We start from the raw sequence: 11,764 nt of genomic DNA on the forward strand, positions 1-11,764 counted from the left end.
TTGATGGCATGGATTATGAGCTCTCCGACCTCCTTGATTGATCTCAAAAAATCTGAATTTGTTTTTCATTACTCCTTAAACCTTTATCTTTTGTTTTTGGGATTTATTGTCTTTACTTTGGATTTTTAAGACCTTTTGCTTTTACATTTTAATTTATGGAGTAATGTTTTATTTACATCTCATTTTTGCATGTTATTGAATTATAATTCTTGTTTAATGAAGATATGCAAGACAATATGGATATCATTGTGGATAGTGGATCGAGCCACACCATTCTAAAAGACAAGAATTACTTCATAAATTTAGTAATCAAAACCGCAAACATTAGCACTATAGCGGGTAGTTCGAGCCTAATAGAGGGCCATGGCCAAGCTAATGTGTTGTTATCAAATGGCACATATCTAGACATCTCTGATGCCTTATACTCACCCAGTTCTAAGAGAAACCTATTGAGTTTCAAAGACATAAGATTGAATGGTTTCCATATCGAAACTCAGGATGAAGGGAAAAAAGAGTTTTTAATTATCACTAAAATGATAAATGGCCATAAACAAGTTTTTGAAACTATACCCGCCGTATCTACTGGCATTTACCATGCTAAAATCAGTATGATTGAGGCTAATGCTGCTATCAAAGCACGGTTTTTAGATTACACTATTTGGCATGATCGCCTGGGTCATCCCGGTGCGAACATGATGCGTAAATTAGTCCAGAATTCTAAAGGGCACAGCCTTAAACCAAATGGTATTTTCCCTCAGCACCTTGATATATCATGGTTTTTATGGTTTTTAACCATGGTATAAGTCTTATTTATAGAGTCTTTTTAGTGTCTTTCGAGTCTTTTGGAGTCTTTTCAGGTCATAGGTACGTTTGGAGCTTAACTGGAGACTTTGGAGCACTTTGGAGCTTAATCAGGATCAAATTCGTCAAGTATGGATTTTGTGCTTTAGTGACGCTCGACACCATGGAGAGTGACGCGCGACACTTGTCAAATAAATAAGGAAAAGGCGATTTTGTTTCCTATTTAAAGAAGGAGTTGGGCCTAAACGTTTCCAAGGAAGCCCAAAACGTGTCTTAGAGATATATATAGGGTTTTTATTCCCTTTTTACGATTACCTTAGATTTTCTTAGAGAGAGTTTTTGTTTTTGAGAGTTTTTGGGGAGACAAGTCTGAAACTCTGTTCCGGAGAGAGAAGATTTCGAACCCCTGTTTATTAATCTATTTACTGCTTACTGCAAGCTATTCAATCATGCTTATTGCTTCAATCTCCATGTCTGAGTAGTTTGCTTGTTAGGTTTAGGGTTCTCATAAAGGATTTCATTGGATGTTAGATTGATTGGTTAGTTAGGGTTCATAATCTATTTAGTTCTTCACCATAGGTTGTTCTTAAAGCTAATTCTGGATTGGCCACCTAGAACTTAGATCTTAGGTTGCTTAATTGACACGGAAGTGTAATTGAATAACTGGAAAGAACCTAGGGTGAGCAAAGTAGCTATTCGCAAAGGAATTTGGTTTAGATACTTTGTGAACATATCGAACTTGAGCATTAAAGCTGGTTTAAATCTTTAGGGTTTGCAAAGGAATTTGGAATTCTAGGATTTTGACTTAGATAATTCTCACAACGGAAGTTGGTTAATTATAATTCTGTGATTCGAGTTCAAGAACTGTGCTTAAACCTGAACCCTGACTAATCGATTGATCTGCATGCATTGATTTCCTGAGAAACGCCCTAAGCCTAATCTCCATCCGTTTATCTTTATTTGCATTGCTATTTGCTTCTCATTAATCTGCTTAGCGTAATTCAATTTCTAATAGGTTTATTGAGCGAATCTCTCGTCTCTGTGGTTCGACCCCTATTATACTACAATTGCACATCTGTGCTCTTGCAGAGTAGCTCTAGGGATTAAACTTTGAGCAGATCAAGTTTTGGCGCCGTTGCCGGGGACTTGATTTTCGCCATTAAACTTTAGTTCTTGAGTTTCGACTAAGTTTTTCTTAGTGTCGAGCGACACCAGCATTGGTGTCGCGCGACACCCGCTAGTTAATTTGAGCAACGAGGAGCTAGCTGAGTTAAAGCGAACGAACAGGAAAGCAAGAGATCCGGCAATGATGGAAAACGCCATTGGACTTGTTCGTGATGATGATGGAATCTGGAGAGACCGAGAGGGTCATGTGTGCAATGAGAGAGGCCAGCGACTTGATGGACAGGGTAACATCATCAGGACGCTGGGTGACTACAACAGGCCTGAGCAATTCTATGCAAATCGGTCTGCGATTCGCGCTCCTGCGTTTCAGAGGAATGATTTTGAGCTCAAGCCTGTGTATTACACTCTCGTGGGTCAGCATCCTTTCCATGGTCTTTCTCATGAGCACCCTATGGATCACATCGAGAGGTTTGAGGACTTGGTCACCAGCATCAAATACAATGGAGTGTCCAATGATTTCCTCCTCTGCAAGCTGTTTCCTTACTCTCTTGCTGGAGAAGCAGCTAACTGGTTGAAGCAGTTGGAGCCAGGATCACTCACTACTTGGGAAGAGACCAGGAATGCTTTCCTGCACAACTTCTTCGATGATGCTAGGTCTGAGGAGTTGAGGACGAAAATTTCGACCTTCTCTCAGGAACCAACTGAAGCGTTCAAAGCTTCCTGGGTGCGATTCAAATCGTACCAGCGAGACTGTCCCCATCATGGCTTCAGCGATGTGCAGTTTCTGGGTATTTTCTTTAGAGGTATCGACTGGAGGTATCAGATGGCTCTTGATGCAGCGAGCAATGGAAACTTCAACACCAGATACCCAGACGAAGCTGTTGAGCTCATCGAAAACTTGGCATTTAGCAATAGTACCAAGAATGCAGACTATCAGCGAAGGAAGCAGGCTGGGAACCTGGATGGATCGCAAATTGCTGAGGTGAAGGCTAAGCTTGACTCTGTGCATAGTCTTCTTGTGGGTAAGAAATCTGTCAGATACCCTGCAGGAGTTCAGAATTTCGGACCAGATGAAGCTTTTGAGGAATAGGATGTTAACTTCATCAATGGAGCTGGATTTTAGGGTCAGAGATTTGGTTCTGGGCAAGGGAACACGAATTACAATGGAAATAATCAGAGGAGTACCTTCACAGGTAATCAGAACTCTTCTGGTTACAGCTCCAAACCTCAGTACCAGACATCCTACTCCAACAACAGGTTTTCAAGGAACTATGGTTCTCTTCCTACTCAAACTCCAGATAATGAGGTGAAGTCTATGCTGGAACAGATTTTGGAAGGTCAGCAGAAGATGACTGTAGATTTCAATGGGAAGATTGATGCTCTATATCTGGATCTGAATGGAAAAATTGAAGTTCTGAACACTCATGTCAAGAAGCTTGATACTCAGGTTGCTCAGACTGCAGAGTATGTAAAAAGGCAAGAAGGATTCCTTCCTGGGAAGACTGATACCAATCCTAGGCATTACTGCAGTGCCATCTCGTCAAGGAGTGGTAAAAAGTTGACTCCTGTGCTGAAAAAGGGTGTTTCTGAGGATGAAATCGTGGAGTTTGACGAATCTGAAAAAAATTTCGAAACTGCAGAGCCAGTGTCGAGCGACACCACAACCAGTGTCGCGCGTCACCAATTGCAGAGCAAAGCTAATATTGCTCAAAGTCCGAAATCTGCTGAGGAAAAAGTTTACAAACCTAAGGTTCCTTACCCAAGGAGTCCTAGGAAGTCCAAGCAGGAGCTAGATGATGCCAGATGCAAGGCTTTGATGGAGAAGCTTGTGATTGAGATTCCTTTGGTTGATGCTGTGAAGATTGCTCCTACTCTCAGACACTATGTGAAGAAGATGGTGACTAATAATGTGGGTCATGAGGAAGGAGCGATGATGATCTCTGAACATGTCAGTTCTGTGATTCATAATAAGATTCCAGAAAAGCTCTCGGACCCAGGAAGTTTTGTTTTGGACTGCTCTATCTTCTCAGAGAGGTTCAAGAGATCGCTGTGTGATCTTGGTTCAAGTGTCAACCTCATGCCACACTCTGTAGCTGTTAGCCTTGGGATGACTGACTTCAAGCCAACTAAGATCTCTTTGATCCTAGCAGATCGGTCTAAAAGAATCCCAAAAGGTGTCTTGGAAGATGTTCCAATCAAAGTTGGTGATTGCATAATTCCTACAGATTTCGTGGTTCTGCAATATGGAGAGGAACCCAAAGATCCTCTTATCCTGGGAAGATCGTTTTTAGCTACAGCTGGAGCGGTGATTGATGTCAAGCATGGTAACCTTGATCTCCACCTGGGAGATACCATCATGACTTTCAAGATGGAGAAGCTGAAGGATCCCACCATAGATGGTCAGACATTCCAAGTCAGTGCAATACCTGAAGTGATAGTTGGAGATCAGAACGTGTTTGATGCTGAGAAGGTGAGAGATCAACCAGAGTTGACGAAAACGTCTACAGAACCAATGACTGCTGTTGATCAGGAAGCTCCAAACATTGCACTCCATCCATCTCCACCAAAGCAAAGGTACGCACCTCTTGAGCCTAAGCCTAATTCTCGTGATATCATTGGAACTGATTCAAAGGATGCAGGCTCTGTCTCACGACGCAAGCTACGAGATTATCGTAGAGCACTTGGTTTTTCGTTTGATGATATTGCAGGGAATAAGTCAAGGCCACCCAAACACAGATCTCACCCTGGTGCTATTCCTGCATTCCTTGGACGACCTCATGCGCACAACGCTTACACACCACCATGGATGAGACGAATTTCACAGAGACACTCTTTGCCACTGTCTGATCCACCAGATGCATAGTCTATCCATAGTCAAGCTAATGACTTTAAACAAGCGCTTGGTGGAAGGCAATCCACTGGTGAGTCTGTACATAAGTCTTTTTGTTTCAGTTGATTTTCGTTTTTCTTTTCGTGTCTCAGGTGAAGCAGATGTTAGTGTCGAGCGACACCACCTTCGGTGTCGCTTGTCACTTGCTTCTATTCAAAAAAAAAAAAAAAAAAATTTAGGAAATCAGGCAACCGGAGTCAAACCAGAAATTCGGATTGGTCTGCTGCAATTCGGTACGAGGAAAACAAGTGTCGCACGACACCATCATCAGTGTCGCGCGACACCATCATTGCAGCCAGGTAAGTTCTCTGTTTTTCCTGCGTTTCTCTGTTTCTTTTATTTTGTTTCGCCACCTTCGGACTAGATAACACTGGGGACAGTGTTATTCAAGTCTGGGGGAGGTAGTTGCTGACATTGTGTTTGTTTTTCTTAAGAGTCAGTTGTGTCAAAACGTTTTTGAGTCAAAACCTGTTGGAGATCATGATGCTTTTCCTGGAATTATTGTGCTGACCTTTCACCTAAGTGACCACTGCTGCAGATTCAGTCTAGATCCGACTAATGAAAAATCCAAAGGCTGACCAGTTCACTAGAGGCGTTCATGTTTCCAACAGAATCCACTAACCTGAGCTAAGTTCTGAACTTCACTTTTAACTCGCTGATGTGACTAATGCCTTAGAGCTTGATTCCTCGTTCATACTTGATCAATGAAAGCCTGTGTGAAATTTAATGTTGGTATTTCTCTCCCTTGTAACGAGCTAAGAAGAAGAAAAACAAAGAAAAAGGCGAAAAGATTGAGATGATTTTTGCTTAGGAGTGAAGGGCTAGGAATGTTTCCAAGGATCCCATTATTTCACTTCTAAGTTGGAATGATCACACAAAGGAAGGAAGTGAGGGGTAGGAATGTTTCCCATGACCCCACTATTCGCTGAAAACCTTTGATACAAGGTAAGGGGACAACTTGGGGACTTGGTGGCAAACACCATCAGTACTCGCAGCTTTACCCTTATCGAGTATATGCCATAAAAAATGATGATGAGTGTGCGAAAAGAATAAGTCTGGGGGAGAGAAAAGTACCAAAGTTTGTATGGCTGATTTGTTTGAGTACAGAATGGGAAAGAATCTAGAAGGTTCTTGGCATCTGAATCATCAGTGAGATCCAGCGATGAAGGTTTATGGACCATGTTGTGGAATTTCGGACTTAATCTGAAAAGCTGTGAATGTCTACGGAGAAGTACATGGTGGTTTGATTTGGAATGATGAAGCAGTAGTTGAGTTGCAGGGTGATCAGTCAAAAGCGATGTTCCAATGAAAGGTTGAGTCTCTGTGTTTTCAAACTTCTTTCTCTTGTTTGGTGTTATGTTTGCTTGAGGGCAAGCAAATGCTAAGTCTGGGGGAGTTGATATATCATGGTTTTTATGGTTTTTAACCATGGTATAAGTCTTATTTATAGAGTCTTTTTAGTGTCTTTCGAGTCTTTTGGAGTCTTTTCAGGTCATAGGTACGTTTGGAGCTTAACTGGAGACTTTGGAGCACTTTGGAGCTTAATCAGGATCAAATTCGACAAGTATGGATTTTGTGCTTTAGTGACGCTCGACACCATGGAGAGTGACGCGCGACACTTGTCAAAGAAATAAGGAAAAGGCGATTTTGTTTCCTATTTAAAGAAGGAGTTGGGCCTAAACGTTTCCAAAGAAGCCCAAAACGTGTCTTAGAGATATATATAGGGTTTTTATTCCCTTTTTACGATTACCTTAGATTTTCTTAGAGAGAGTTTTTGTTTTTGAGAGTTTTTGGGGAGACAAGTCTGAAACTCTGTTCCGGAGAGAGAAGATTTCGAACCCCTGTTTATTAATCTATTTACTGCTTACTGCAAGCTATTCAATCATGCTTATTGCTTCAATCTCCATGTCTGAGTAGTTTGCTTGTTAGGTTTAGGGTTCTCATAAAGGATTTCATTGTTTGTTAGATTGATTGGTTAGTTAGGGTTCATAATCTATTTAGTTCTTCACCATAGGTTGTTCTTAAAGCTAATTCTGGATTGGCCACCTAGAACTTAGATCTTAGGTTGCTTTATTGACACGGAAGTGTAATTGAATAACTGGAAAGAACCTAGGGTGAGCAAAGTAGCTATTCGCAAAGGAATTTGGTTTAGATACTTTGTGAACATATCGAACTTGAGCATTAAAGCTGGTTTAAATCTTTAGGGTTTGCAAAGGAATTTGGAATTCTAGGATTTTGACTTAGATAATTCTCACAACGGAAGTTGGTTAATTATAATTCTGTGATTCGAGTTCAAGAACTGTGCTTAAACCTGAACCCTGACTAATCGATTGATCTGCATGCATTGATTTCCTGAGAAACGCCCTAAGCCTAATCTCCATCCATCTGAATCTTACAAACCGTTTTTATTGCTGCTTAGTCTAATTCTGTTGCATTGCTATTTATTTACAATATTTCTGCTTAGCGTAATTCAATCTCTATAAGGTTTATTGAGTGATCTCTTGTCTCTGTGGTTCGACCCCTACATACTACAACTGCACATCTGTGCTCTTGCAGAGTAGCTTAGGGATTAAACTTTGAGCAGATCACACCTCAAGTGCACAGCTTGCTCACAAGGGAAACTGATTACCCGACCTTCACCAGTCAAAGTGTCTAAAGAGACCTTGAACTTTCTGGAAAGAATCCAAGGAGACATATGTGGACCAATTCACCCACCTTGTGGGACATTCAGATATTTCATGGTCCTCATTGGCGCATCGACCCGCTGGTCGCATGTCTGTCTGCTCACTTCTAGGAACCAGGCTTTTGCTAGGTTATTGGCCCAAATCATCAGATTACGAGCCCATTTTCCAGACTTCCCATTAAAGACTATACGTCTTGATAATGCTGGTGAATTCACTTCCCAAGCGTTTAATGAATATTGTATGTCCATGGGGGCAAGTGTTGAACGTCCCGTTCCACATGTCCATACACAAAATGGATTAGCTGAATCCTTCATTAAACGAATTCAATGGGTTGCTAGACCATTACTCATGAGGTCACAACTCCCGGTCTCAGCTTGGGGACACGCAGTCTTACATGCCGCTGAACTAATACGCATACGACCATCTAGTGAGCACAAATATTCACCATCCCAATTGCTAACGGGTCATGAGCCAGACGTCTCCCATATTAAAACATTTGGGTGTTCAGTCTATGTACCCATTGCACCACCACAGAGGACTAAAATGGGACCTCAAAGGAGGATGGGAATATATGTTGGTTTTGATTCTTCCACCATCATAAAATATCTCGAGCCAACTACAGGAGATCTGTTTGCCGATTTGATGAATCGGTATATCCTAGATTAGGTGGTGAGACAGACAAGCTGGTAAAAGAACTTTCATGGAATCAAACATCCACACAATGGCAAGATCCTCAGACTCTAGAATGTGATTCAGAGGTCCAAAGAATTATACATTTACAAAAGCTAGCTAATCAATTGCCAGATTCCTTTGCTGACCCGAACAAAGTTACCAAATCGTACATACCTGCTTGTAATGCACCAGTACGAATAGATGTCCCCTCAGGGAAAAGTCAAGTTGCTACAGAGTCTGACGCACGTAAGAAACGTGGCAGACCACCAGGTTCCAAAGATAAGAATCCCCGGAAATCAAAGAAAGGTGCAATGATTGAAACCGGGATTCAAGAGAACACGGATACAGCCTCAGCTGATACTTACCCTATCGAACCATCTCAAGAGGTTTGGGACGCCAAAACTCAAGGTTCTGAAGGGATTGATAATAATGAGATCTCAATCAATTATATCATATTCGGTTCTCTATGGAACAGAAAAGATGTCGACATCAATGAAACTTTTGCATACAAGGTAGCACTTGAGATTGCGCACACGCAAGAGGATCTAGAACCCACGTCTATAATTGAGTGCACTCGTAGATCAGATTGGCTGAAATGGAAAGAACCCATAAACGTGGAGTTGAATAGTTTAAAGAAACGGAATGTGTTTGGTCCGATCTTAAGGACACCATTCGATGTTAAACCAGTGGGAAACAAATGGGTCTTTGTGCGTAAAAGAAACGAACTCGGCGAAGTCGTTAGATACAAGGCACGCCTTGTAGCACAAGGATTCTCACAGAGACCCGGAATCGATTATGAGGAGACTTATTCTCCAGTGGTGGATGCAACTACATTTCGATTCCTCATAAGTCTGGCCATAAGAGAAAACTTAGATTTGCGGTTAATGGATGTTGTAACCGCATATCTTTATGGACCACTGGACAGAGAAATCTATATGAGATTACCAGATGGTATTGAGCTCAAAGATAAGCATGCATCTCGTGATAAACACTGCATTAGGCTGAACAAATCCTTATATGGACTGAAACAAAGCGGACGTATGTGGTATAACCGGTTAAGCGAATATCTCATCAGAGAAGGCTACGAAAACGATCCGATCAGTCCATGCATCTTCATCAGAAAATATCAAAACAAAGGATTTGTAATCATAGCAGTATACGTGGATGACTTGAACATCCTCGGAACATCTGGTGAAATCGCCCAAACAGTTGAATGCTTAAAAACAGAGTTTGAAATGAAAGACCTAGGCAAAACTAAATTCTGTTTGGGATTACAACTTGAGTACGTCAATGACGGAATCCTTGTGCATCAATTGGCATACACTGAAAAGGTACTCAAGAGATTCAATATGGACCAGGCCCACCCATTGACCAGCCCAATGGTTGTGAGGAGCCTTGGATTGGATAGTGATCCATTCGGTCCAAAGAAGGACGATGAAGAAATCATCGGTCCTGAAATGCCATACCTCAGTGCCATAGGAGCATTAATGTACTTGGCTAGTCACACTAGACCAGACATCTGCTTTGCCGTGAGCCTCTTAGCTCGCTTTAGTTCGTGTCCAACTCAAAGGCACTGGAACGGTATTAAGCACATCCTTAGATGCCTTCAAGGTACTAAGGACTTGGGATTATTTTATTCTAACCATAACAAGGATGGTCTAGTTGGTTTTGCTGATGCAGGATATTTGTCAGATCCGCACTGTGCCCGGTCTCAAACCGGTTATGTTTTCACGCATGGAGGAACAGCCATATCTTGGAGATCCATGAAGCAGACTATTGCCGCTACCTCATCCAACCATGCGGAAATCTTGGCCATCCACGAAGCTAGTAGAGAGTGTGTTTGGTTGCGGTCCATGACTCAGCATATCCGATCAGATTGTGGTATGGACGAAGATAAGGAGCCTACGGTGATGTATGAAGACAATGCAGCTTGTATCGCTCAACTCAAGGACGGCTACATCAAAGGTGACCGGACGAAGCATATTCTGCCCAAATTCTTCTTCACTCATGAGCTGCAGAAGGATGGTCAGGTCAAGGTTCAGCAAGTCCGATCAAGCGAAAATTCAGCCGATCTATTCACTAAATCATTACCGACTTCTACACTCCGGAAGCTCATTCATCAGATAGGAATGCGTAGACTTAGAGATCTACAGTGATGCCTAAACCAGGGGGAGTAATGCGTGTTGTACTCTTTTTCCTTCACCATGGTTTTTCCCACTGGGTTTTCCTGGTAAGGTTTTAATGAGGCAACGTTCCCCAGCGCATTATAGAGATCCCGGTTTTGTGACAGGCACGGTTACCTTGTCCAAGGGGGAGTGTTATAAACAAATGGACTTCTAGTAACCGGCCCATTAACCATCAGGTTAATGTCTCATGGCCCATTAGGGTTTCTGATACATTAGTTATGTAATGTATATATACACTGCTTATGGAAATAATAAGATAAGAGTTTTTTCCTTAATAGTTTTCATATTCATAGTCTTTTTCGGATCAATCGAATGGGCGTGTTGAAATTATGTTTTTATAATCGTTGTCAAATTTATTAGAAAAAATAAGTTTAAAAAAAATAAATTTTATTTAAACACAAAAATAAATTGTGTTATTTACTAAAAAAATATTATATATAAAATATGTAAATTATAATATAAACTTAAATTAAAAAAACAAAATTTATGACGCATAGGATAGAATCTAGTATCCTTTAAAGAGGACTTTCGTAACAAGCACAAGTACAACGCTCCATTTGGTGCCTTTGATTTTTTTTTCTTCCCGTGGTAATATTGATCTAAATGCAGACTAAAAAAAAGAAAATCAAACATTATAAACATAACTAAAACTAAAGATACCATACAACAACTCATACTCAATCGAAAAACCAAAATCAACGAAAGACACTATGAGAAAAACGTGACTTTTTCTATTCATATATATATATAATACTAGTAAAGAAAAGTAAAAAGTAACAAAGGAACAATACTTGAAATAAAAAGTAACAAAGGAACAGTATTTTAATTATTTTTGTTATTTGTAATGGTATATCATATAAGTCTTTACTAGGATAGTGGTCCGCACGCATGTGCAGACTTGGATTTTTTTTTAAAAAAAATGAATGTAGTTGGACCGATGTTAAGTACATTGAAAGTTAGTAACTTGGTTTCTGATGGATTCAAATTGGTATATAGATCGCGACGATTTTTAAAATATTTAGTCAAAGACCAATTTTTTGTCATATATTAATATAACTTTTTATTTGTTACTACTGACAGATTTTGGGGGCAACAATAGTAGAATAGCAATAAAAATGTAAAGTAATTATAATTGTTCAAGCATGATTAATCTTACCAAAATTTTAGTCTACATGCTTATATACGCATGTACTACTGGTTGTACAAAAATATTATATTTACTTATCATATATAAGAATTGGGATATTGATGTTCTTGATTGGTATAATTTGCTCCAAATCATGATAATGAATACTAAATGTAATTTGAAGATAGGTAAATAATTCAAATAGGTAGAGTTCGCCCTAACTCTTTCTCTCCCAGGCACATTTCCCCAAGCAGCCGCTCGACTCAGTTCACCGATCTAA

At 40.4% G+C, this 11,764-nt stretch overlaps 1 protein-coding gene across 1 annotated transcript; it reads left to right on the forward strand.

Annotated features, from left to right (window-relative positions):
• The first annotated feature begins 2,110 nt into the window (after positions 1-2,110).
• Positions 2,111-4,789, forward strand: LOC112081984. Its single transcript, XM_024149060.1, has 4 exons — positions 2,111-2,407; positions 2,507-2,959; positions 3,050-3,676; positions 3,788-4,789. Exons 1-4 carry the CDS (start codon positions 2,111-2,113, stop codon positions 4,787-4,789), a joined length of 2,379 nt encoding a protein of 792 aa, XP_024004828.1.
• The last annotated feature ends 6,975 nt before the right edge of the window (positions 4,790-11,764 follow it).

Source organism: Eutrema salsugineum, unplaced genomic scaffold, assembly GCF_000478725.1.
Source record: "Eutrema salsugineum unplaced genomic scaffold, Eutsalg1_0 scaffold_1, whole genome shotgun sequence".
Lineage (NCBI taxonomy): Eukaryota > Viridiplantae > Streptophyta > Magnoliopsida > Brassicales > Brassicaceae > Eutrema > Eutrema salsugineum.

Coding starts and splice junctions, on each gene's coding strand:
- LOC112081984 (XM_024149060.1), top strand. CDS start 2,111: ATGGAAAACGCCATTGGACTTGTTCGTGATGATGATGGAATCTGGAGA. Junction 2,408..2,506: donor TCGAGAGGTTTGAGGACTTG/GTCACCAGCATC, acceptor TGGTTGAAGCAG/TTGGAGCCAGGATCACTCAC. Junction 3,677..3,787: donor AAAAAGTTTACAAACCTAAG/GTTCCTTACCCA, acceptor GATGCTGTGAAG/ATTGCTCCTACTCTCAGACA.